The 27,761-nt window shown below is 34.9% G+C and overlaps 1 protein-coding gene across 1 annotated transcript in view; it reads left to right on the top strand.

Moving 5' to 3' along the window:
- LOC124360405 (activating signal cointegrator 1 complex subunit 3-like) overlaps window positions 1-25,621 on the top strand; it is a 63,931-nt gene extending 38,310 nt beyond the window's left edge. The window contains exons 21-33 of the mRNA XM_046814009.1: window positions 5,264-5,432; window positions 5,522-5,742; window positions 5,962-6,064; window positions 6,587-6,882; window positions 7,078-7,338; window positions 8,556-8,696; window positions 9,152-9,340; window positions 11,016-11,318; window positions 11,444-11,634; window positions 12,951-13,119; window positions 15,925-16,179; window positions 24,365-24,707; window positions 25,274-25,621. Of these exons, the coding sequence (XP_046669965.1) occupies window positions 5,264-5,432; window positions 5,522-5,742; window positions 5,962-6,064; window positions 6,587-6,882; window positions 7,078-7,338; window positions 8,556-8,696; window positions 9,152-9,340; window positions 11,016-11,318; window positions 11,444-11,634; window positions 12,951-13,119; window positions 15,925-16,179; window positions 24,365-24,707; window positions 25,274-25,410 (2,778 nt within the window). The 3' untranslated portion in view covers window positions 25,411-25,621. The remainder of the gene's footprint in view (window positions 1-5,263; window positions 5,433-5,521; window positions 5,743-5,961; window positions 6,065-6,586; window positions 6,883-7,077; window positions 7,339-8,555; window positions 8,697-9,151; window positions 9,341-11,015; window positions 11,319-11,443; window positions 11,635-12,950; window positions 13,120-15,924; window positions 16,180-24,364; window positions 24,708-25,273) is intronic.
- The last annotated feature ends 2,140 nt before the right edge of the window (window positions 25,622-27,761 follow it).

Below are 27,761 nucleotides of genomic sequence, written 5' to 3'. Positions count from 1 at the left end.
CGCAGAGTTCCAAACCCAAAAATGATCAGTGGATCATTTCGTACCCTAAGAGTTAACAGGTAAACTTCCTAGTATTAATAATTATCGGGATCGCCCTGCCCAGAATAATGTAGATATGGAAGTGGCTATAATCATGGCTACTGAACGCAGTCCTGGTGTCAGTACACGGCGTCTTTCTAGGCGATTCGCAGTGTCTCAGTCTGAAGTATGGAGAACTTTGCGCAAAAATAGCATGTTCCCTTACCATAAACAACAAGTTCAAAGTATTCAACCAACAGATCCTCCTCTTTCGATTGGAATTTTGCAACTGGTTAATTAGAAAACCGTCAACATCATAGAACCATTTTATTCACTGATGAAGCTCAATTTACCCGAGATGGCGTCAAACAACCTTCACAATGAACACACTTAGGCAGAGGGAAATCCACATAGTACAATCGTGCGCAACTTTCAACACAGATTTAGTGTAAATGTATGGTGTGGACTCATTCATGATCGATTAATAGGACCATTCATTCTCCCGAGGACATCTAAATTCCCGCCTGTACCTAGAATTCCTTACAGAACAACTACCCACTATTATTAGAAGATGTTCCATTAGCAGCAAGGTGCAATATTATTTATCAATATGATGGTGCCCTGCCCACTTTTCCCATAATGTAACAATGCACTTAAACGAGCAGTTTCCCGGGTGATGGATTGGTCGCGGTGGACCACACACTTGGCCACCAAGATCACCAGATCTAACTCCATTAGATTTTCTGTATATGGGGTTGGATGAAGAACCTGGTGTACCAGAAAAAGTAAATACACGTGAAGAGTTAATAAATCGAATTGAAGATGCCGCCGCACAAATCAAAAACAATCGTGCAGCGTTTGCGGAGGATAACTCGATCAATCAGAAAGCGAGCTGCTAAGTGTATTGAAGTACAAGGACTGATTTTTGAATACCTGTTATGAAAGTGGTACGTAGTATTATAAGCTTTAGATGAAAAACAATAATTTATTTAAAACTTAATTTAAATTGCATCCTAATAAATCTTATGTGTAGGCTACTCTATGTCATTAAAAATGCGGTTTTCCTTTGCTTTGGAATTTCTTGCTTGGTAGAATGTTTGTTGTAAAATTAAATTCCAGAAACTAATACTTCGCTGTTAATAGCCGTGTGGCACATAATTTTATTCAGAATTAAATTTTCTGCAAGTTTCTTTGTAAAAATGTGGGTCTTCAATGCCTATTTAACAAAATAATTGTCCGTTAAACCTTAAAAAAAGTGTTTTCAAAATTATTTTATTTCTGTTTTTTGTAGTATAACAAAAAAACTAAATGAGATACAGCTATGAGATGAAACTTTATTCAATTTCTCATCTAAAAATCTGTTAGAAAAAGTTGCATTCGCCTGTAAATATCTCTTCATAAACACGCGGCAAATTCATCATTTGACCTCCTGCACACAATTTTTGGTGAAATCTTCAATTGGCACATAACCCAGTAAGGAAAGCCATTTCCGGACCCATGTTTATATGAAACTTTTTTCTTTATTTTTTATAGTACAATCAGCTCAGAAAGTGCCCGGTAACATTAACCGAATCACCTGTATATATATAAAACGCTTGGACCATGAAACTTGATAAATATTCTTTATAGGCACTAAATGCTTACTAAGAACCAGGGAATCATAACGATTATCGGCCTATACATCAGAGAAGTCATAGTCCATGTTGACAAAGACCAATTGGAACAAGGCCATGACTTCATACTTACAACAACATATATATATTGTTTTATATATATATATATATATTAAATATATATATATTATATATATATAAACATTATATATATTATATATCATGGAGTTCATAACATTATATATATATAATGTTATGAACTCCACATTATAGGGTTATCTTTATGTTAAAATAATACATCGTGAACTAAAACCCTTTTAAAATTCTTTTATTTCAGACACGTGTTTCGGTGTAAACCATCTTCAGTGTGAACATTAACCTCTAACTAAATAATAAACAAAACCTAAATATACCGAAACACGTGTCTGAAATAAAAGAATTTTAAAAGGGTTTTAGTTTATGATTTATTATTTATATAATATTATATATATATAAATAATTATTTATATATATTATATATATATATATATAATTATATATAACATTTTCTTTTATATATATATATATATATATATAAAAGAAGGTAGGAAGAAATTAAGTTAGATAAAGGTAACTTGGTTATTGTGCAGGTTGCTCCTTGGGGAGGGCAAGCCTGATTATGGGATTTACAGTTCATCTCTCAAAATAGCTCTTTAGCAAAAGTCTGAGACATCACTTTCAGGCTGAACCTATGTTATTCTAGCCTATGCAGATACAGGATTAAGTATGTCGATCAACAGATAGTGATTCTCTTGGATAAACACTTTCTTTGGCCTCAACTAGCTTTTGATATGTGTATGTCTTGCCAAGTCATTAGGAAGTGGTTCAGACATAAACATTGCCATCATTGGCAGAGTTTCTTTGCAATCATTTGAAAGAAACTCATTATAGACACAGACAACAAGTTCATAAACTGACTGATCAGGCTTAATAAATGGATTTCTGAAACGGGTCATCTCTCTTATTATTATTATTTCATTTTAGGAAACACTTGCACACTTTAGAACTCACAGCCAAGTGATGAATTTGTCTTTAGTATCAACAGAAACTCTTAGATCTTGTCGAAGGTACAGAGGTAGGCAGATCCTACTAACACCACTTGGGGTGCAAACTGAGGACTTTGATTCTTCAAGCCTCCTTTTAAATCTAATCGTGTTAGGATTATATATTTCATTATTTTATTATGAGTTATACTTTTTTATGTAAAATTTTAATATATTTTCAAGTAAAAGGCATACACTTTATTCTAGGATCCCATTTTTAATGTATGAAATAAAAGTAAGAGCTATGAATTGTAGTTCTTATACTATAGACTTTTCTGGAATCTCTGCAAATCCCTTTAAAATAGCTTTGTAATCTTAGCTGACATTTTATGCTATCAATCTCCTGTGCTGAACTCAAAAAAGCACTAATAATAAAATTTAGTCAATATACAGGGTGGCGCATTTGTCAGTTTCCCCAGAAGAGAAATTTAAAGGCATTATAGGTTAATTGAATGAAGCACTTTTAGGCAAGAAAACAAATTCATTATATGAAATTACATATACAGGGTGTATATTATGTCTGGAAACACCCAAATATATCCTTTAATAATTTAAATATAAATTTGAAACCTCTTACAATCGTGATAGAGATTGGGCATCTACTTTTTGGAACAATGTTTTGTTATGTCACACCAACGGGGGACGTCCTGCCGAGGGTATCGTGAATATTCTTAATGGAAGCCTATACCTTGTGATACATAATTTTAAAGGTAATAGCTTACTGAATTGAATGCCACAAACCGCATCTCAAAGGAATTATTATTCTATCAGAAAATAGAGCATTTTTAGTATTGAAAATTTACTGATGTTCAACAATGTAATTTTAACATGGTTCTTGCCACAAAATGTGTTACACTAATTTTTTAGCATTTTTTAAATGTTCAATTAAAATAAAATAAACAATTTATTTTTAAGCTGGTTTCATTAGTACAAATTTACCAGTTTTTATTACAGTACAATTATGGAAATACTTATGTTATTGATTTCTTATTACAAATAAAAAATAATGTATGCTGTTAGAAAAGTCTTACAACAAACGTTTTACCTGCATTTGGTGTCCAAATTACCTTTAAAATTATGTATCACAAGGTATAGGCTTCCTCCATTAAGAATATTCACGATACCCTCGGCAGGACGTCCCCCGTTGGTGTGACATAACAAAACATTGTTCCAAAAAGTAGATGCCCAATCTCTATCACGATTGTAAGAGGTTTCAAATTTATATTTAAATTATTAAAGGATATATTTGGGTGTTTCCAGACATAATATACACCCTGTATATTACCATACAATGTTATAGCAGTTGTTCGAAATGTCCACCTTGATTTTGTATACACTTCATACAACGATTGAGAACAGAATCACAAATTTGTAGCAATAAAGGTTTATCGTTACTAACAAGTTCAAATGCTTTTCTGATTAGATTTCTGAGTTTGTCAAGATTTTGCGGTTTTGAAGCATACACAGTCTCCTTTATAATACCCCACAGTGAAAAATCACATAGGGTCAGGTCTGGTGAGCGCGCAGGCCAATCGATTGTTCCACGGCGACTAATCCATTCATTACATGTGTTATTTAAAAAATCTCAAACTTGGATACTGAAATGTGCTGGGACACCATCTTGTTGCCAGATGAGTAAATGAATATTGAAAACAAGATTGTTTCTGAACTCGGGAACTACTACTTCTTGCAGCAACTGTAAGTAACTTTCTGATTTAACATTTCCTTGAAGAAAATAAGGACCAATCAGTGCAGTATTCGAAATATCTCCCCATATTTGAGGCACAATACCTACACCAGGCACATTGAGTTCTGCTTGGATTACGTTATGAGGATTTACATCCGACCAGCACACGCAGTTTATGGCTGATTAAAGCATCCATTTAGTTTGAAACATGTCTCATTACACCACAAAATCGATCGCAAGAAATTTGGATCAGCCTCTGAGCGGATAATTATTGTCTCACAGAAATCCAATCGTCTATCGGAATCATCATGAAGCGCTTGGAGTAAAGATGGACGGTATGGCTTAAATTTTAATTGCTTTAACATTCTTTGTACGCTTCTTCTTGATATTTCTAGTTCAGCAGATGCCTTACGAGTCGATTTCCCGGAATTGACTACAAAAGCTACAGGTTTTTTTCGTTCAAATTGATTGTGGATGACCACACTTGGGGCATTTAAAACACTTCCTGTGTTTTCAGATTTCTTATTTGACTTCCGCATATACTGTCGAGTGGGTATCGCGACACCTGGATATTTACCACTAAATTCTTCAATAATTATGGCAGTATTTTTATTATGTTTCCTCCACAACTGAAGGATGTAAACTCGTAGTTGGGTTGTAAACATTTAAAAAACACACACACAAAAATAACAGACGCGAAGAGCGTCACTTTACAATATCCACTGGAACAGACAACAATGAACTTACTCTGTGTTGCCACCAACTTAATATTGTTACCAACCTATCGAAACAAAATATCCCAATTTATGGGGAAACTGACATGTGCGCCACCCTGTACAATGACCACTTCTCCGGTGTTACAGGCTATCCAGAAGGAGCCTCAGGAGTTGATAATCACGATTCCTGTAGGTGAGCCTTTGCCAGCACAGTACCTGGTACGAGTGTGTAGTGACAGTTGGCTGGGTTCCCAGAACTCAATACCTCTGTCCTTCCAGCACCTCATATTGCCAGAGACACATCCTCCACACACAGGTAACATGTGAAACAATCGTATTTTAGTATATCTTTACCTACTTGGACTGATTTCTTGTTAATTAGAGAGAAAACAATTTCTATTCTAGACTTGCTGGAGCTACAACCTCTCCCCGTGACAGCCCTGGGTGACACTGAGCTGGAACTGCTGTTTCCCTTCACTCATTTCAACCCCATCCAGACTCAGATCTTCCACTGTCTCTACCACACAGACAACAACGTGTTACTTGGTGCCCCCACCGGCTCTGGCAAGACTATTGCTGCTGAGATAGCTATGTTCAGAGTCTTCAAACAATATCCAGGATCTAAGGTCTGTTTAACTTTTTCATACATGAATTATAGCAAAATTCATGATTTTTAATATTTTGTTATTATTTATAATAGAAAATCTTGTTTCATTTCTAATCATGACTTCATATAAAATGTTAGCCAATGTACTATTCCATTAATGGTTTACGCTGACAATAAAATAACTATAATTTCAATTTTGTGTTATGTGTTGGTGTGAAATAACAGATAATTGTTACAGGTAGTTTACATTGCTCCACTAAAAGCTCTTGTTAGGGAGCGTATAGTTGATTGGAAGGTGCGTCTACAACAAAAGCTGAACCGACCAGTTGTTGAACTTACAGGTATGTGTTAAAGTTGGACTTCATGACATATTTGTGATGTAGCTTTAACTCAAATTTATTTTTGTGCTTTTATTTGTCTTTCAGAATATTTTGCACTAGCTACTATAAATAAATGTATATATTACATTTATTTATTATAAACAAATATATAGGCCTTGTTGTGATGTCAATGTGTCATAATATGTATTTGTTCTAGGATAGTAACATTTAAATTTTCTGGTTTACATCATATTGAAACATTGCTTACATGATTAAATATTTGAGATATTTCAGCCTCAGCGTTGGAAACTATCTTTAATAATGTTAAACCGAAACAGGTCAGCAATACACAACAGAAGAGAGGAGTTACTAAATTTAATCTAGGAATGATTTTTTTTTTTTTAATAATAATTCTTATTACTATATTGCAATACCATTCAGGGTCAAATCAGAAAGTATGACTGGGGAATGTTTGGTCACCCACTATACAATTCTGGCCATCAGACTAGGCTTGTACTATCCATGACTTATATTTAATTCCAGGTGATGTAACACCTGATGCCCGAGCCATTAACTCGGCCGATGTGATCGTGACAACCCCTGAGAAGTGGGATGGTATCTCTCGGAGCTGGCAGACCAGAGGTTATGTGCGAGATGTAGCACTCATCATCATCGATGAGATCCACTTACTCGGTGAGGACCGAGGTCCTGTGTTAGAGGTGATTGTGTCCCGGACCAACTACATCGCATCTCATACGGCCCGCACTCTGCGCATTGTAGGTCTTTCCACCGCCCTGGCCAACGCACGTGACTTGGCTAACTGGCTTGGCATTGGACAGGTACTCAGTCTTGTAATAAACTGACTGATTCATTGTGAGCTGATAAATATTTTTTCAGTAAACAAGTTCATAGTTATGTAAATATAAATGAACATTTTGTCAAGGTTATGTTATGTTTAGTTTCAATTGAATTTACTATTGTAATTAAACATTACTTTATTCATATTTATTACGTACATTTATCCACTTTTACAGATGGGATTGTACAATTTCCGGCCTTCAGTTAGGCCTGTACCGTTGGAGATCCACATCAGTGGCTTTCCTGGTAAGCATTACTGCCCTCGCATGGCTACCATGAACCGGCCAACATTTCAAAGCATCCGTCAGTACTCTCCTGCACAGCCTGCTCTCATATTTGTATCTTCACGTCGGCAGACGCGCCTTACCGCACTTGATCTCATTGCGTTCCTTGCTGCTGAAGATGAGCCTAAACAATGGCTTCACATGGATGAAAGTGTATGTTTTGCAATCAATTATTTTGTTTTTAATATGAATGATGTTTGTTTTTTGTCTTTTATAAAAATAAGAAATCCTCATACAATCAATTTTTTTGAGACGCACAGTGATTTTGCGTTCAATTTTTATTTTTTGTTTTAAATCTTGAATTTCCTGTTCTTAAAATTAGAATTCAGCATTTGTTTGGAATATAATTAAGAGAGACTTATTAATAAATAACTGGTGTGTAAACCATGTGATGATGTCACTTTGTGACACAATATTGGATTTATTAAGAACTTCATCAAGCTATAAGATTGAAACGTGTCTTGATAATTTTGGTTACTTGTTTTTGAAATAATAAATTAACTTTGTTAAATGTTATTGTAAGCAAAAACATTTACCCTACTGTTTGTTAAGACAAAGTTTTTTGACTATTTCAAAATGAAGTAGCGTACAAACTAAGTTTCCAAATTTGTCTACTGTTAATATAATTCTTTATATCCAATATGTAATACTTACCAGGTAGAGATTTTGTCCCTTATGTGCTACATAGTAATAATAATAAGATCTTAATTGTTATAATTTAACAAGTATAAATTCTAATTTTACTCCATTATAATTTAATAGAGTAGTATTTCAATAATAGTCACTTTCTGTCATTTTTGTGAAATCAACCTAGTATTTGGACAGATATAAACCATTGTATCGCCAAAACATTTTAAAATTCTCGTATCTTATGTTAACCAGAGATCATTTAATGATATTAGAATTTAATATTACTTTATCAGTTTAAAACTGTTGAGTATTTTAACAGGAAAGTTTTGAGAGTACAGATTAAAACTGTTTTTTCTACTAGTCTCAGCCAATCATAAAATGTCTTTAGACTTTTTTTGCAGCAACTTGCATGCAAACTTATTTAATATTTAATAGTAGAAGATGAGTGTGTTATTGTGTGTTGACATAACAGTTTTTGTCTAAAATATAGTTATTTGAACTGTGTTTGAATAAACATTCCTACATCTAATTAATGATTTTTACCAATTTTAATTATATTATAATATTTGGAAAATGCTGTTGTAAATATATGTTTAGATAAATAAGAGATATGTTTTTTATGTTATATAACTTAAATTATTATTTATTTATCTACTCTAAAAAAAACAAGAATTGTAGTGTTTCATTTTAACTTTTAATCAGTCCAACTTTACTTATAATATTGATTTTTTAACTTGAAGGAAATGGAGCAGATTGTATCTGGAATTAAGGACTCAAATCTGAAGCTCACTTTGGCTTTCGGCATCGGGATGCACCATGCTGGTTTGATAGAGAGGGACCGAAAAACTGTTGAAGAGCTGTTTGTTAACCAAAAAATACAGGTTTGTAATTTATAATATTGTCATGTTACATTTTAATTAATTGTTTGTTACAGTAGTCTATTAAATATTATGTGCAGTTTTGATTTATTTCTTATTCAATACATCAAGAAGAGATAATGTCGTTTTAACTGCAACCATCCTCAGAAGATACAAATTAAAAGTGAGACCAGAATTTATATATTCATTCTGATGGAGGGTCCATTGGAAAAAACAGTCTCTGTTCTCAATCCACATCATATAGGCACACCAAGTCAAGGGGTGGGTTTATTCAGGTTTAAAATTTGATTTAATATTGGTACAATAAAGATTTAGTCTTGTTTAGTTATGATTTAATCAAATTGTTATGACGTTGCATAGCTGACCAAAAATATGCAATTATGTTTTCTTTGAGCTCAGCAGATATTAAAAAATTACAAGTGAGAATGTTATTAAGCTAGTTGTGTGATTTGTTGTAGGTGCTGATAGCCACAGCCACCCTGGCCTGGGGGGTGAACTTCCCTGCACACCTCGTGGTGGTGAAGGGCACTGAATATTATGATGGCAAAGTAAAACGTTATGTAGACATGCCTATCACTGATGTACTGCAGATGATGGGCCGTGCGGGGCGGCCACAGTTCGATACTGAGGGAGTTGCTGTTGTACTGGTAATAATTATCATTATTAATGTACTTTTAAGTTAATAACCAATAGCAGAACAAAGATTAATTATTGAATTCAGTGTCATTGATCAGATCACCCCAAACTTGTCCATGATATGTGTTTTATTTTGTAGGTTATATTCTAAACTTTATTTACATTATGCTACTAATAATGTTTTCAAGTTCAAAATTTGTTCATGGAAGCCACAATGAATATAGGGGTTTACTTTTGCTATCAATCTGAACTAAATTGAAATAAGTACGCTACATAATCTTTATTGCAAAATACCAGTTGTGTTAAAAGTCTCCCCCTCCCCCTATTAACTTTTCTATGAATAGAGATGGAGTGATTTACTTTGGGGGATGTTTATATGACCAACTGAGAAGTGTTTTGGTGTATGAAAATGTTTGACTCCCTCCCCAAAATGACTTAACATCAATATTTATATTATCAATTAATGATTAGATTACTTGAACCATATCAAATAGCCTCCTAAAGGGAGGGAACCCTTTTTTGAGTTTGACACCTAGAAGCATAGGTCTACCCATATGGGGTATTTTGGGGCATCTCAATTTCATTCTGATGAGATGCTCGAAATGACTACTATGTACTTCAACAAAAATAAAGCCTGGATTCAAAACCACATCTCACATTTTGTAAGATTTCAGATGTGAAGAGGTGGTAGGCAACTTCAATCCTTGTCCTCAATTCATTGGGGTTTGCGTGGTTATTTCAGTTTGCATTGTTTTATTAAACCCCCACAATAAGTTACATTAAAGGTTATTGTTAGGCAGATGAAACATTCACTCACTGCTGAAATCTTACAGAATGTGAGTGGCGGTTTTGAATCCAGGCTTTATTTTTGTCAAGAAGTTCATGGTAGTCATTTCAAGCATCTCATCTGAGTGAAACTGATATGAGAGTTCAAGACTTACCATTTAATTTAGTACAAAAATTATCCACAAGTAATGGGGTTTTATAAAACAATTCAAACCTTAATTAGCCACCAAATTTGATAGAGTAACATTAGAGACCTCTAGTTTGTGCTTCTGTTTTAATGCCTTTAAAATGAGGTGTCACTTGCTAGGGGTTCCTACTTTTAAAATGTTTACTTACCCCCATAATACCCCATTTTGGGGGGAAGGTAAAAAAATTTCATATATCAAAATCCTCCTCAGTTGGTCATATAATCATCCCCCACAGTAAATCACTTTATCTCTATTTGTAAATTAATGGAGAGAGGTATTAATTTAAGACACCCGTTGTATCATGACTACTTTGTTACTGATACCAAATTTGTATTCTTTTTATAATGGGAGCCAACCACAAATTATTTTAAATATCAAATGAGGCTTAAATAGCAATTTATCAGTGTGTAGTATTTGGTTTAAAATAAAGTTCATTTGAATATTTTGGATAAACGGCATAAAAAATACATTTTTATTTTATTGAATTTAAAAAATATACCGAGATATTAAATAGTTTTATTAATAGATATTTGTGACAAAAATATTTCTTCTCAATTCTGGTGGTTACTAATAAATTTGATCTTAATAGATATACCCTCAGAAAAATGGGAGCAAAATGCAGATTTTGTATCTTATCTGGCTTAGGTGATGTCAAATCTTAACTAGATTTTGGATGTTCTCTATTTTTAAACATCAATATTTTGATTGAAAGGTCCACGATATGAAGAAAAACTTCTACAAGAAATTCATCTATGAGCCGTTTCCAGTGGAATCAAGCCTGTTGGCTGTGCTGGCTGACCACCTCAATGCGGAGATTGTTGCTGGTACTATCAAGAGTCGACAAGAGGCTCTTGACTACCTCACATGGACTTACTTCTTCCGTCGGCTGCTGTGCAATCCCACCTACTACGGTCTGGAGTCACTGGAGGATCACAATATCAATCGGTTTCTCTCCACTCTTGTTGAGAAGACCATTATTACTCTTGAGGAAGCAAAATGTATAGTGACACTTGAGGTACGGGTTCAACTTAAAAATACGATAGAATAATACCTGCTGAAAAGATTCTATTCTAATAAAAAACAGTTTGTTACCATTCCAGTAAGTAGTAATAGTAGTAAGAGGTAAATGTGGTGTGACAGGATGGACGTGGATTGAGTACAACATCACTAGGCCGCATCGCTTCCTTCTACTATCTCTCTCACGAGACTATGCTGCACCTGCAAAAATCCCTGGGAGAAATGTCGACACAAGAAGATCTGCTGCAGTGTCTGTGTAATGTGCACGAGTACAGCCAGCTGCCTGTGCGCCATAATGAAGATAACCTCAATGGGTAAAGTTAATCTGTATTATATACTATTAAAAATATTGTGTTCTTTGCTGTGTTATTCAGGTGGACCTGTATTATTGTATATCAACTCAGCTGAAATCCTTGTTATAAATATAACACAATCTAAACACACATTGTTCACATTCTAATAGCTGATAAGGTCGAGGACAGGGATGTACAAAAAACTATTGACGTTGTACATTCTGACTTGCACAATCTTGTTCTCACTACTGGCTGATCATTGCAAATGTGAAGTGTGGAGCTACTTGATGCTTTGTGATATTTATAGCAGTTAAAAGTGTTTTAATAATATTGATATAAAATTGAATTATTATTGGAGTGTTTGTTTTTAAATTAAATATTCATATTGTTTTAGTGGTTGTGCTAATCTGTAAATATTATGTTGTATAAATCATGTTTCCTCAAATCCTTTATTACTTCTACGTGATAATTCAAAGTAAACCTACTGCATTTCCAAACATTTTAAACTTGTATTTTACATAAGCATAAAACTGTTTTATTGTATGATTTACAGATTGGGTGTGATTATCTATAAAAACAATTTGTGTGTTATTATTTATGCACCAAGCTAAAAATGAACCAGGTTTAAAATTGCAGAAAATCTCACGCTATAAGATGTTATAGGTGCTCACAAAAACAAGTTGAAGGATTAAACTCTAATCTAATAGTCAAAAAATGCTTCCTGAAAAATTCCAAGGACATTCTCAATATTAATATCTATTTTCTCTGGAGTTATTATGTCAGGGTGTGTTGTCTTTAATAATTCTGAAACCACTCAAACTTGTAGAAAAATCAAATCTTGTATTAAACAATCATCACCATAAGTCACTATACAGCTTAACTCTTTCATGAGTACATGTATTTCGTAATAAATAGTATTACTATATTAACAGTATTATTATTATATAAAAATTTCATATACTCACTCTTTAATGTGTTAAGTTTCAGGATTCAGTGTCCTCAGGTTTGAAAATGGTTTTTATTGCATATTTTCTCTCATAAATTTAACATTAATAAATTGTTCTATCTGGATGTTCGGAATTTATCATACACAGCTTAAAATCACAAACAATAAAAAATACTGGTCTGATTGATGGTTTAAGGAAACACGAGTAGATGCATAGGATAATGGCCTATCGTATTTGTTATCCCACTGCAACGATGATTATCGAGTTATTTTATAGCAGCTGTGTGTAAGGAGTAACGGATTGTGTGTCATGTGCTAGGATCAGAAATCTCTTTCATCTAGCTTAAAGTGTAACTGTGTTATATTCATGGAATACTTTGTACTTTTGCAGAGAGCTAGCAAAACTATGTCCTTTGCCAGTGGACTATATACAGCTGGACTCACCCCACGTCAAGGCACATCTGCTGCTGCAGGCCCACTTCTCCCACATCCAGTTACCTTGCACTGACTACTACACTGACACCAAGTCTGTACTGGACCAGTCAATCAGGATACTACAGGTCAGTTACCAGGTGTATGGTGTGCCCAAGCTTATATGCAGGCCCACTTCTCCCACATCCAGTTAACTTGCACTGACTACTACACTGACACCAAGTCTGTACTGGACCAGTCAATCAGGATACTACAGGTCAGTTACTAGGTGTATGGTGTGCCCAAGCTCATATGTAGGGCCACTTCTCCCACATCCAGTTTGCTTGCACTGACTACTACACTGACACCAAGTCTGTACTGGACCAGTCAATCAGGATACTACAGGTCAGTTACCAGGTGTATGGTGTCCCCAAGCTCATATGTAGGCCCACTTCTCCGACATCCAGTTACCTTGCACTGACTACTACACTGACACCAAGTCTGTACTGGACCAGTCAATCAGGATTCTACAGGTCAGTTACTAGGTGTATGGTGTGCCCAAGCTCATATGTAGGCCCACTTCACCCACATCCAGTTACCTTGCACTGACTACTACACTGACACCAAGTCTGTACCGGACCAGTCAATCAGGATTCTACAGGTCAGTTACTAGGTGTATGGTGTGCCCCAGCTCATATGTAGGGCCACTTCTCCCACATCCAGTTTCCTTCCACAGACTACTAGACTGACACCAAGTCTGTACTGGACCAGTCAATCAGGATACTACAGGTCAGTTACTAGGTGTATGGTGTGCCCAAGCTCATATGTAGGCCCACTTCTCCCACATCCAGTTACCTTGCACTGACTACTACACTGACACACCAAGTCTGTATTGGACCAGTCAATCAATCAGGATACTACAGGTCAGTTACTAGGTGTATGGTGTGCCCAAGCTTATATGTAGGCCCACTTCACCCACATCCAGTTACCTTGCACTGACTACTACACTGACACCAAGTCTGTACTGGACCAGTCAATCAGGATACTACAGGTCAGTTACTAGGTGTATGGTGTGCCCAAGCTTATATGTAGGCCCACTTCACCCACATCCAGTTACCTTGCACTGACTACTACACTGACACCAAGTCTGTATTGGACCAGTCAATCAGGATACTACAGGTCAGTTACTAGGTGTATGGTGTGCCCCAAGCTTATATGTAGGCCCACTTCACCCACATCCAGTTACCTTGCACAGACTACTACACTGACACCAAGTCTGTACTGAACCAGTCAATCAGGATACTACAGGTCAGTTACCAGGTGTATGGTGTCCCCAAGCTCATATGCAGGCCCACTTCTCCAGTTACCTTGTACTGACTACTACACTGACACCAAGTCTGTACTGGACCAGTCAATCAGGATACTACAGGTCAGTTACTAGGTGTATGGTGTGCCCAAGCTCATATGCAGGCCCACTTCTCCAGTTACCTTGTACTGACTACTACACTGACACCAAGTCTGTACTGGACCAGTCAATCAGGATACTACAGGTCAGTTACCAGGTGTATGGTGTCCCCAAGCTCATATGCAGGCCCACTTCTCAGTTACCTTGTACTGACTACTACACTGACACCAAGTCTGTACTGGACCAGTCAATCAGGATACTACAGGTCAGTTACTAGGTGTATGGTGTGCCCAAGCTCATATGCAGGCCCACTTCTCCCACATCCAGTTACCTTGTACTGACTACTACACTGACACCAAGTCTGTACTGGACCAGTCAATCAGGATACTACAGGTCAGTTACTAGGTGTATGGTGTGCCCAAGCTCATATGCAGGCCCACTTCTCCCACATCCAGTTACCTTGTACTGACTACTACACTGACACCAAGTCTGTACTGGACCAGTCAATCAGAATACTACAGGTCAGTTACCTGGTGTATGGTGTGCCCAAGCTCATATGTAGGCCCACTTCTCCCACATCCAGTTACCTTGCACTGACTACTACACTGACACCAAGTCTGTACTGGACCAGTCAATCAGGATACTACAGGTCAGTTACTAGGTGTATGGTGTGCCCAAGCTCATATGTAGGCCCACTTCTCCCACATCCAGTTACCTTGCACTGACTACTACACTGACACCAAGTCTGTACTAGACCAGTCAATCAGGATACTACAGGTCAGTTACCAGGTGTATGGTGTCCCCAAGCTCATATGCAGGCCCACTTCTCCCACATCCAGTTACCTTGTATTGACTACTACACTGCAACCAAGTCTGTACTGGACCAGTCAATCAGGATACTATAGGTCAGTTACTAGGTGTATGGTGTGCCCAAGCTCATATGCAGGCCCACTTCTCCCACATCCAGTTTCCTTGCACTGACTACTACACTGACACCAAGTCTGTACTGGACCAGTCAATCAGGATACTACAGGTCAGTTACTAAGTGTTTGGTATTCCCAAGCTCCTGTATATTTATAGCATATATCTGTATCTTTTCAATATAAAATTACTGTTATGGTTGTGTTTATTTTTATTTTTATTCTATAAATGTGTATTTTACTGAACTGTTATGTTCTATTGCTGTGCTTCATCACGAAAAATAAAACTAAAACATGTAATAACAAGAGTTGGAAAACTTTCCTTAGGTTGTAACAATGGTTTAAACATTTATCATTCTTATGTTAATCACTAAACAAGTAACATTATTTTTTAGGCTACTACACGTAAATATTAAATTTTTGTGAAATTTGATTAAAGAAATAAATAATAAAAACACGTGTTTCTTTGGTGTTTTGCTATACACAAATGTAATAATTGTATTTTTCAACAATCAATCCACAGCTACTGATGTAGATTTGACTTAGAAACACTAAATCAAGAACTCAACACATGTTACATATTCCATGCATTTACAAGAACTCTCCTCTACAATGTATGTATTGTACAGGCGATGGTGGATGTTTGTGCTGAACAAGGCTGGCTTGCCACCACCCTGCGTCTACAGCTGCTGATGCAGATGGTGTCTCAAGCTCGGTGGCTCAAGGACTCACCACTTACCATGCTACCTAACATCGAGGCACACATGCTACACTTGTTCCGCAAACGCAAGGACCTCTCTACGTTGCCAACACTCTTGACAGTTCCTTACAATACACTGGCTGATGCTCTTCGCTCAGAATTGGATGAAGGCCAAATCCAACAAGTAAGATACTTATTATTAAAAAATGCAGAAACAAAAAAACAGTGATCGTTAGAACATTGTGTTAATAATTTTGCAGGTATTAGGATGGCCTACAATCCAGTGTCACACACGCTTTGACTTCAAGATGGTATTCTCAGCTAAAAATATATTATAATTATTGAATTTATTGATAACAAAACAAATACAAGATTATAGCCTCATCAAGTCGACATGACTTATCGGTGAGGACACAGTGTTGAAGAAAAATTGACATTAATAATATCAATAATATTATACTTTAAATTTAATGAGTGTGATTACAACATTTGAGTAGCCATGGTACAAACATACCTAAGGCTGGTACTATACGGACGCTAAATGCGTCGCGTTAACGCCAAAGTTCGGCGCATAAGTTGGACTAACTAGTCCAGACTATACGGACGCAAAATGCGTCGCGCTGTTTTTGCGTCAACGCCCCGCTGGCCAGACTATACAAGCGCAGAAACCGCCACGTTGCTTCCCAGATCACTTTATTCCAAGTTGCCAATATGGATGCAGTGCAGATCGGTGCTGTAGGGTTTTCAGTGTCTACTAGAGATGTATTTGGAAAAGACCAAAAGGCAGGATAGACGTTGGGGTACCCATCCCGTTCTAAGCAGCAGATTGACAACAGGTGCGTTTCATTTGATGTTTGAGAAGCACAGACAATATGAAGACAAATTTTACCAAATATTACAGGATGTCTGTTAGCTCATTTGATGAACTTTTACATCTTGTCAGTGACGGTCTGATGAAGAAAGATACCAACATGAAAAGGAGTATTGAGCCAGCTGAAAGACTTGCTATAACCATCAGGTAAGCCGTTTATGGGTTAAATCGAAGGGTAGATCCATGTCAAGTGTACCAGCAGTGGTTGCTTGACATTTTCAGAAACATTAATATTTGGTAGATCCATTTTGAAATGGGGACCCTATTTGTTTTGCCCGCTAGCTGTTTCGCCTTTGCAAGCATCCCCCCAAATATAAGGAACTGACCTACCAAATAAAATTTTTTCTGAGATTATCAAGCAACCAATATTGTTTTCTTGGACCTTGGGATGGATTGACCCTGAAGTGGTTTTAAACACTTAGTGTATATTATTATTTTTTCCTTCTAGAATAATGTTTGTTTGAAGTAAGGGTTATATAAAAAAACGCAAAAACAGTTCTGGAATATGTATTAGTTTTAGTTTAATGATTCTTTTAACATAGTATTATAAATATTTCTATCAGGAGTACAATATGTAACATCGGATATTGATAAAAAATACAAATAAGAGCCTCGTTCAGTTTAAATTGCAGTCAGACACTTACAAACACAATAGGTACGTTGTAATCATTTTGTGATACATTATAATCACTAGGTTAACATATTTTGGTAAACTTAATGTAACTGATTTTTATGTATTGATTACGGAACAACATTAAATTTCATTTACCTCAAATTGCTCTGAAAGTTAGCAGACCAATTTTGACCGAGTTATAAAATACAACCTTTTTCTATATATTTTGTAATGAAGGAACAATGTAAGCCTATAACATTTTCCAATAGTTATATTAGGTTAGACTTTTGTAAACAGATAACCTACAAACAATAGTAAACTAACCACATATTACAAAATATGAACTACTATTAAGTAAGTAAAGAATTGTAATGACCAAGAAGTTTCAGTTCTGCACAAACACACTGGGAAGTTAATTACAAAATTGTCATTATTCCACAGTTAATCGGAAATACTACTTCTTACTACTTCTTCTTACTAGAAGATGGTTCAATTCCCGGGTTTCACGGAAAAAATGTACAAATTCTGATATGTTAAATGGTTGGTTTTGAGTGTTGTCCACTGGAAGTGGCATTAGAGCATTCAGTGTTTTCGTCATAGTCACCGATTATTGATGGTGTGGTCGGAGTCGGAGTTGTGTATGGTGAATTTAGGCCCGAGAACATTAATGGTGACGCAGATGTGTAGTCCATCATTTGGGTACGCACTGGCACTGGTTCCTGAACTCGTGTTTGGTTCATAATAGCATTTCGGAACACTTCAGTTAGTTGCATCCTAACATCAAAGGCAGCAAGTGGTGGTAGGCTGTCCATAACAGGAAGAAAGGACATTAAAAATGCCTTGTTCCCAGATTTATCTGAGCTGTTAGCTGAGGAAGTGTTCGCTCTTTGAATGGCGATGCTTTCTTGCATCAATGATGTAATGTTTTTTTGAAAGCTGATGTCAAAGTTCTCTCAATATAGTTTCTTTTTGACACACGTTCTTGTCTCTTCTGACGTTCAACTAGTGACGAATTTGAAACGCTGTCAGCACGGTCATTGTCATCTGCATTAGTTGTTTCTACTGTTTCTACTGCTTCTTGTTCAGATATAATGTGTTCAAGGGGTGGAATATTTGATACGTTCTTGTCATTGGGCTTCATGTAAGGTGTTCAAAAAAGACAGTTGGTCAAAGAAAATGTATTTCTTTTTTTTTTGTTGCTGGAGCTCCAAGTCTCATTTTTCTTTAAAATACGTAGTTCCCGAACGAAATTGTCACGCAAAGTCTTCCATTTTTTCATCATATCTTTGCCTAAAACAAACGGAGCACTTTTTAGAATCATATAACTGTATACTTGTCACAGGTTTAAAGCAGGTAAAGCAGGTAATTATAATATAACATTTCTTGTTTGATTATAGTGTATTAGGGACATATTAGGGTCATTCCTTGTAAAATCATCAGAGTGGGGTTTCTTGACTGTTTTATTTTATTTTAATATTTTTATCAACGACTTCTACCGCACTTCAGGAGATCAACACAATTAAAGAAAAAGATTATACTATACTAAAAGGTTATACTAAAATCCCCTTCTGTTTCTGACGTTATTTTACAAGAATTAAGTAAATTGTTTTATAATGTAAGACTTAAAAGCGTGTAAATCTACACATCTACAAAGACGGCAGTATCAATGTCTTATATTAGATAGTTATATTATGTTTTTCGCTTATATTTACGTTATAATATTTTAGGTATTTGGGCTGTGGAATGAACTTCAGTGACCTTGAATTCGAATATCAAGTATCAAGAAAAAACAATACGTCTCGTTGTTGAGGAGACCTGTGAAACAATTTCGGGAAAACTGCAGTCAACTGAAATGCCAATCCCTAACAAGTGATGAATGGCTTTTTGAAGACAACGGAATATGAGAAGTTAAACCCAACTTCCCCAAATGTGTGTTGGTGCCATTGACGGCAAACACGTGCGGATACAATGTCCACCAAGTTCAGGTTCACTATACTACAACTTCAGGAAGTATTTTTCACTTGTATTGTTTGCAGTCAGCGACGCACAGTGCAACTTCACTGCAATAGATGTTGGTGCATATGGCCGGTGAGGGCGATTCCACAATCTTCAAAAACTCAAACTTTTACAAAAGACTGAATGCCGGCCAACTGAACCTCCCAACAGAGAAACCGCTTTCACCAGAAGGCCCCACAGTACCTTTCGTATTTCTTGGCGATGAAGCTTTTGGTTTAACTACACGTGTGATGCGCCCTTACCACACAGAAGAAACTCACAAAAGAGAGAAGTGGTATATAACTATAGGCACCTGCAGAGCCAGACGTACAGTTGAATGCGCATTTGGAATTATGAGCAACAAATGGCGAGTAATGCATTCCTGTATCCTGGTGAACCCGATCTTTGCAACGAAAATCATTCAGTCTTGCTGTGTATTGCATAATTATGTAAAAAAGGCGGGATGGTTACATTTTTGAAGAAATCGCTTACATGTGACATGGATTGCTTGGTCGGAGCAGCAGTAGGAAGTGGTCGTAGTAACGGACTTGTAGTAAGGGACTTGTTCTGTGAGTATTTCAATGGACCAGGAGCCTTTAAACTGGCAAAATCAATATGCCTAAGCACAATCACTTGAAAAAGTAGGACTTAGTAAAAAGAAGAAAAAGTAAACTTAGAAAAAGTATAACAATATTATTTCCTATGTAAATAAAATTTAAAATAAAAAGTTTTGTAATTGACTACTTTGAATACATCCTGTTATGTTATTGTAGCTCCTCTCAAATTAGACCTTTGTATCATAATCTAGTGTCAGTTCTATAAACAGTATTGATCAACTCGTGAATAGGTTTAGTGAAGGTTGGCAAGGAAGAACAGTGACCTTGGACGACTCATAGCGCAGAAATAGACTTTTCACCCCTCCCCTTTCTACCAACCTACCGCCGGCGCGACGGCGACGCCGGCGCGGTGCCGTCTGGGCTAGCCATGCGTCGTAACTTCGATATCTACAGCAGTAGATTTTTTAAGTGCCAAAAACTGGTGATCATGTACGCAATGGCACAATTAAATTACTAATGTTCTTTACAATACGTTACAAATAACATACATTTTCAATATTTAAACCTTTTACGTCAAAATAACCACACAATTAAACAAATAACCATATAATCAAACCGTAATTTAAGGAAAGAGATGATTTCAAAACGGTGTTAAGTTATTATCACAACAAAGTTGTAATTTCATTTTTGTCTTAATATACTTCCCATATTTATGTACGGTACTATTATTAATTATTGTCTTCGTTACTATTGTAAAACAACAACAAAGATAGTTAGTTGTACTTTGGTGCTTAGAAAAAATATGTTTTACATCATTACACCTTTGTTTATAAATATAACAAACTTAGTTACCTGCTTCGTCCTTCATTTGGGGAGTCATTTCCTCCCAGTTGTCGTGCACAGCTGCTCCTACCTCCATCCAGCACTGAGCTTTAACATTTCTGTTTGAATATTCTTTTGACTGGACGTCATAAAGTGGAGGTCGCTTCTCTACTTTCTAAGATGAACTTCTCAGTATCAAACATGTTGATGACTCTCACACAGAAGCACAATAACTACTCACTCAAGACTGCGACTGCGGGCCACACGCATCTAGCGTCCGTATAGTCCGGCCCTAGCGTTGCGCAGCGCTATCTACGTCGCGCTTGCTAACGTTTTTTCCAGGGCTGGTCGCGTAAAAAATGCATCGACGCCGAGTTGGAGGGCAGCATGCCGCGTAGACTGCGCTCGTATGTCGCTCAAATTGACTTGCATTGCCATCCAAAATTAAAAATAGCGCAGCGTATTTAACGCGACGCATTTAGCGTCCGTATAGTACCAGCCTAATATAATAATGAGTAGCAGTTAATAAATAGAAGAAAAACGCTTTAAAAGTACTAAATAAATATTCAACAACTAAATTTTCCCAAAAAGTAAAATGCAAAGTACAGACTATAAAGATATTAATAGTAATAAACTTAAAATTGAACAACAATACAAAACAAGAATAGTAACAGTAACAAATAACAAAATATAAACCACAATCTGCCGTGGGGATGTACAAATAGCTATTAGTCTCTCAATGCCTATGTCCTGGATTGTTGTTTATGTTATAAGGACGTTTATATTTTAAACTCAACAGTTCGTTAAAAAAATAATTGGCAAATTCATTTACTATTTTTGTCCTACCCCTCTCTCTTCCCATGTTTCCTATTATAATTTCATCAACATTTTTCCTTTTCTTCATTCCAATCAGTTCATTTAAATTAGCCCATACAACATTTGTATCTCCTTTTGCATATTCAAATATTTGTCTCTTGTAAAGGTTTTCTTATTTCTTATGGCATTATTTAATCTATTTCTAAACTGTGTTCTGTTTCTTAAGTTAGCAATATTGTTTTCCCTCCACTTAAATAGTCTTACTTGTTCTTGGGTCATGCTAATCATTTCATAATTTATCTAAGTTTTCATCAGTTTAGATAGTGGTTTTTTACGTTTCAAATTAACGTCATCATATATCTGATCAAATTCTTTATTTTTTTCTTTTTTTATTAGCACTTAGAATCTATGGTTTATGTCATTTAATTCTGCCAATAATTTATCCCAATCTACTTCCCAGAGTTTTAATGTAATTTAATTATACTTATAATTGGATGCATTCAATATTTATACACATTTATGCCATTTTAGTTTCAATGATAGTGATCTGACATCTTTGATAATATCACACCACTATTTATTAGGTCTGCATCACTTTATTATATATGGTCTATACATATTTGTATTAGATTTTCCATTCTTACTTTTTCTCTAATACAGGAAAATATGCAGACCCAAGGCAGACATAATAGTTTCATACTGTAACATACTAACATATCTCATTATCTATGTCTATGTTTGTGTTACCAATATATATCAGATCACTGTACGAACGAAACTGGATTAATATTGATTCGAGTTCAACTAACATTGTATTTATCGGAACATTAGAAATAGAAGTTGGATATCTGAATACTGCATGAAAACAAAATTATGCTGTATCATTTATGTATTTAAGTTTTAAGTTCATTGTAATAGACTCATGAATGTGAATCAATGGGTGTGTAATGTAGCTTTCATGAGGTATACAAAATCATCAGATTACCTCCTTTGAAGGGTCATAATTTGTTTTTATATTTAAAGATATCTAAATTAAACAAATCTCCTACAATTTCATTGCAAAATATTTCTGGCAGAATAATGGTGTTTTCTATTTCTTATCACTAACCAACACCCGCCCACCAAACAAATGCAAAATTATGTAATCTAGCCTTTTCCTTAGTGTCTCTAAGTAGGTATCAATAGAATGGGCACAAGTTCTCATTAAAGAATACCCCCTGAATCTTCTTTCTTCCAGCCTTCAGCCAAGCTTCTCTAACTTAACCTGAGAAAAACTGGACCGACAGTGCAGGAGGCTTACTGTCCCTTCTGGCCTGCAGACGGTGTGCACAATGTATTATTTTCTTATCATAGGACACTTCAATGGATTCAGCCACACAGTTTCATGGACATCTATTTTCTTTCATTTCTCTGTTACATCAAAGTATGTGTATTTCCAAATTAAATTGTCACTCAAACTGATCCATTTTCACAATCTCTGTTTCAAGCCTTATAATATCCTGGTCTCGGTCAGATGCCTTCCTCATAACATTTCAACTTCCTTCCTTAAAGACGAATTTTGCTCTATAAGTCATTTTATTTCATCTAGCAACACCTCTTTTTGGAAGACAGAAAAGAGAGAGATTTTTTCTATGGTGTCAAGTTGGTTAAAATATTTGGCAGGATATTCAACTTTTCCAAGATTGCTCTTGATATCCCTAGGTTACTAATCTCTATATTAACTTTATTGATTAATGTTTCTTCTTGGACTTTCTGCAAGATCCAACTTTCTTGCATAACTTTATTCATAGACTTCCAAGTCTGTATGTTGACAGAGCTGTCGCTGAAGTGATATCCCTTACCGCAAGTTATGCAAACAATGTGGTTACCTTTTTTTTGACAAAATTTGATTAGAAATACTACATAAATTCGCACACACTGTAGACATCATGTTTAAAAGTATTTATTTAATGATTTAATATATAATCACTCGAAGCAAAATTTAAAAATTATTCGAACAATTGAAATTAAATGAGTTGAGGTTAGTCAAACATCAATGGCCACAGCCACCATGATATGTAGTAATAAAATTATTACTAATTAATTAATTTAAAATTTATTACATGAAGTGCTTATTTTTAACAGGTTGTTATTTCAGACTTTGACATAAGTGTATACGGGTTTAATAATATTGTGCAAAATAAATTTAATAATAGTTTGTTATTTTAAAAAAAGAACTATTTATTATGAAAATCCTTTCCAACCATATCAGTGGTTCTAACTCAGATCTCAATAATTTTAGTAATGTTAACAATTAACACTGAGTATCAAAAGATAAACACTAAGATTATAATTCTATACTCTTATTACAAGAACATTTAATCATACAGTTAATGTATACATACATCACACTGATTCCTCAGAATTCTTTACTGCCAGTGTAGTTTTTAATACAAGTGGAATCTCAATTACTTGCCCCAAACCTGACATCATTATGAAATGCTTCTGAAGTTAAAAAACTGTTAATATGTAGTTTTTATGTCTTCAGCATTGGTACTTTTTATTGGAATTTGTCAGTAAAATGAACATCTGTCTGTGAGAATACTCGTAAATACTCTTGAGCGTATATTAAACATTTTGTACACAATAAAAAAAGCAATGTTTTTTTACGTATATAAGAACACACTTAACTGTTTTCTTTATGTATTGGTTGCAGATTTATAAGGTTCTTCAAAGTCTCCCACAGATACGTGTTGAAATCAATGTCCAAGGTTGGTGGGAAGATGTAGGAGACACAGTAAAGCCTATAAGACTAGGTACCAAGAAACCTGTATTGGTTCACACCTGCCACGAGTACACTCTCAGTGTCAAGTTTACAAGAGTGAACCGTCCAACAGAGAGGAGGGCTTATGCTCCCTACTTCCCCAAGCCTAAGGATGAGGGATGGTTTCTCACTCTGGGTCATGTTGATAATGTGGAGTTGTTGGCACTCAAGCGAGTTCCACCCATAAATCATCAGAGCAGTCAGTTGATCACTTTCTCCACTCCTGCCAGACCAGGTACTTTAGCTTATTTATTAAAATTATAGTTGTGGAAAAAAAACTGTAGATACCTCAAAATTGAAACTCAGTTTAACACTGATTTTTGATAATATAACATTTACTGTTATCAGCATCTTTCAAATAATTTGATTCTTTAAAATTGTACAAGTGTTAGGAATGGATGATTTTTTTCTAATAGCAGAATAAGAATTGATTTTGTAAATTTTTACAGTTTTTAAATTGGAGCTAAAGTAACCTAATCTGAAAAATTCCATAACCAAGGAAAGTCTGCAGAAGCAGGGATAGATCCAGACTATGCAATATTTCGGACAACATTTATGTCAATAACAATATGAGTAAACTGATTGAATAGTTAGAAAACACTATGATTAGAAAAGCATTATTTTCCTTATCAATATTGTGGTTTATATTCCCCTTTTAATCTCTCTTAACAGATTTTTCATTAATGTCTGTTTACTTTTGTTAGTTCAGATCAGATTTTTATATAACGGGTTTGATTACGTTTACATAAACATACATTTAAAATGGCTTACTTTATTTACCTCCAAATGCATTTTTTTCAGGACCATACATCCTGACCTTGTACATATTTTCGGACACTTACCTCGGATTGGATCAGCAGTATGATATTCCTCTGGACCTGGTGACCTCCACTTTCACAGATCAGCAAATCACACAAGTGGAGTCTGATGTGCTGTAAAACCTTGCTTAACTCGGTTAAGTTCCCAAACTATGGCTGTGAATGGTGAAATATGATATATACAACATTTTGAGATGTTTTATATAATTTTGTTAAAACCATAATCATATTTTCGTGTTCTCCAAAAATATTAAGTTGTTATTAGTCTGTAAACATTGATATTTTTATATCAGATTTATTTAAAGCTATTATAATAGAATCCTTCCACAGAGTTGTCTTCTACATTATTATAATCACCTTATTTCCCTGGCTTACGAAATGCATAACTAATATAAGGGGAAATCCCCAGGGGAAGTTTAAATATTTGTTGTCGAACTGAATAAATAGGTACAGGTAAAATTATTAAAATATCACTTGTTTAATGCCACCGGCACTCTAGACAAATAAAATATAAACTAAATGAAAGAGAAAAAGTAGAAACCTAGCACAATTATTTCATTGTTTGTGTGTGTATTACAAGTTTTATAAACTCTTTGGTTTTAGATATTCAAGTTGTATTTCTTACATGTTAGTTTACAAAAAGAACTTACTAGTTTTATGCAATACACTTATTGGACTCTATGAAGAAATATTTCCATTACATTTCTTACATAGTTATTATTCCAATTTGGGTAGTTATGGAAAATGTTTAAAGGAACATCGCACAGTGTATGTCAGTCATGCCATTGGTGGTGTCTCCTGCCTGGTATATTGCTCTTGCCAATTGTATTCAATACTGTCATAAAAATTCACTGGTAGTCTCCAGTGTAAATCTTCTAACTCATTGACATTTTAAAATATCAGTAGCCCTGACATTACAAAATATTTGAGTGAGTTTAGCTTACTCATTGAAACTGAAAATGTAACAACAACCAATATAACAACTGAGGATCAATTTTAATTCTGTTTAGTATTATTAACCATTTGTTTTTATAGTTTTATTAAGATAATTACACTGTAATTAATAAAAGCACTCAGTCCAAAAATACACAGTAAACCAGCCACCTTCTAATGTTCTGTACCTCAAAAACAAATTCATCAGCTGTTGGTTATGAATTTGTACTTACAGACTCTAGAACCCCACTCAAACTAACCAGCAACAAACCAGTGTACTAGATGTTTAGATCACAGTTAATCCACTGTATAGGCATTAACTTGTCCAATAAAAAGGACAATGGTATGATAAGGTATTCCATTTGTTTGGTTAACAATCTATCAATTAATGCAACATAAGTCATTAAGTGATTACTGTATAAAAGTTGGTGAGGATTTGTAAACAGCAAACAATATCTCCTCCACACCTGAGAGAGATGAAGGGATTACTTGATCCCACAAAGCTCTTACAGTTCTAGTGATCATTTGAGAAGTAGAAATTCCATTAAGCAGTTGACAAGAACACTACTCTGATATGATCAAATCCCATCCCAAGTTAATGTTATTTATGTGACAGTTTCAATTACTGTAATTACAGCTGAAATTCTTTTTAGAATTTGTCCCAGAGAGGACTGCGCTATTAAGATTAAGGAAAGTAAATATTCTTGTTTGTTCACAGCAACATAGTATAGTAGTATATTTAATGGTTCTTATCCACTATTTCTTCAAGTATTGGTTCGATATATAATAGTAAAAGTAGGTATTACCAAAAAATTAATTTAATGTACACTGATACACTTCTGCCTCCAGACAACATCCGAAATGTATCAAGTAATAGGCTCAAGAAAAACTTTTGTGATCAATTTTAACAATAAGATTATTTGCTTGTGTCATTTTTACTGAAATTAGTACAAATTTAAAAACAGCAATCTTAAAGATTTTTATTTCATACAAAAGAAGACCTAATACAGTGTCTGTGTTTTTGAGAACACAAAAAAATAAACAAAGGTATAACATTCAAATATATTTTATTCTAATTAAGATCTTTTTAAAAGCATTTAGGAAAAGTCTCAAGATTTCAAAATGGCTGCCATGCAAAATGTTAAAATTATAAACTCAAAAACAGAAAATTATAAAAAATTAAAAATTTTAAATGAGGGATTTCATCAACTTTGTGTCCATTCAATATATAAATTTAGATTTTCAAAAAGTAACCTTTCTTTTTCAAACGTGATGACGAACAATCTTGTGCAATTTTTTTTAGCAATTTTAAATGTAAAATGAAATTTTTAAAGTTTTTATTCTTGACAATTCGTATATATATAAGAACTGCAACCTACCAAAGTTTTTTAAAACGAGGTTTTGATATGTTTCAGAATCGTTGTGTAATTTCAAATTCCAATTTATAATCTCCAATATCAGTATAGAGCTGAATACTAAATGCTGATGATTTATTTATCACACTAGGATTTATTACTGACTTTGGATATCATACTATA

The sequence above is a fragment of the Homalodisca vitripennis genome, chromosome 4, assembly GCF_021130785.1.
Source record: "Homalodisca vitripennis isolate AUS2020 chromosome 4, UT_GWSS_2.1, whole genome shotgun sequence".
Taxonomy (NCBI): domain Eukaryota; kingdom Metazoa; phylum Arthropoda; class Insecta; order Hemiptera; family Cicadellidae; genus Homalodisca; species Homalodisca vitripennis.
Note: the sequence above shows the minus strand (reverse complement) of the source record. Positions and strands in the feature narration are given on the sequence as shown.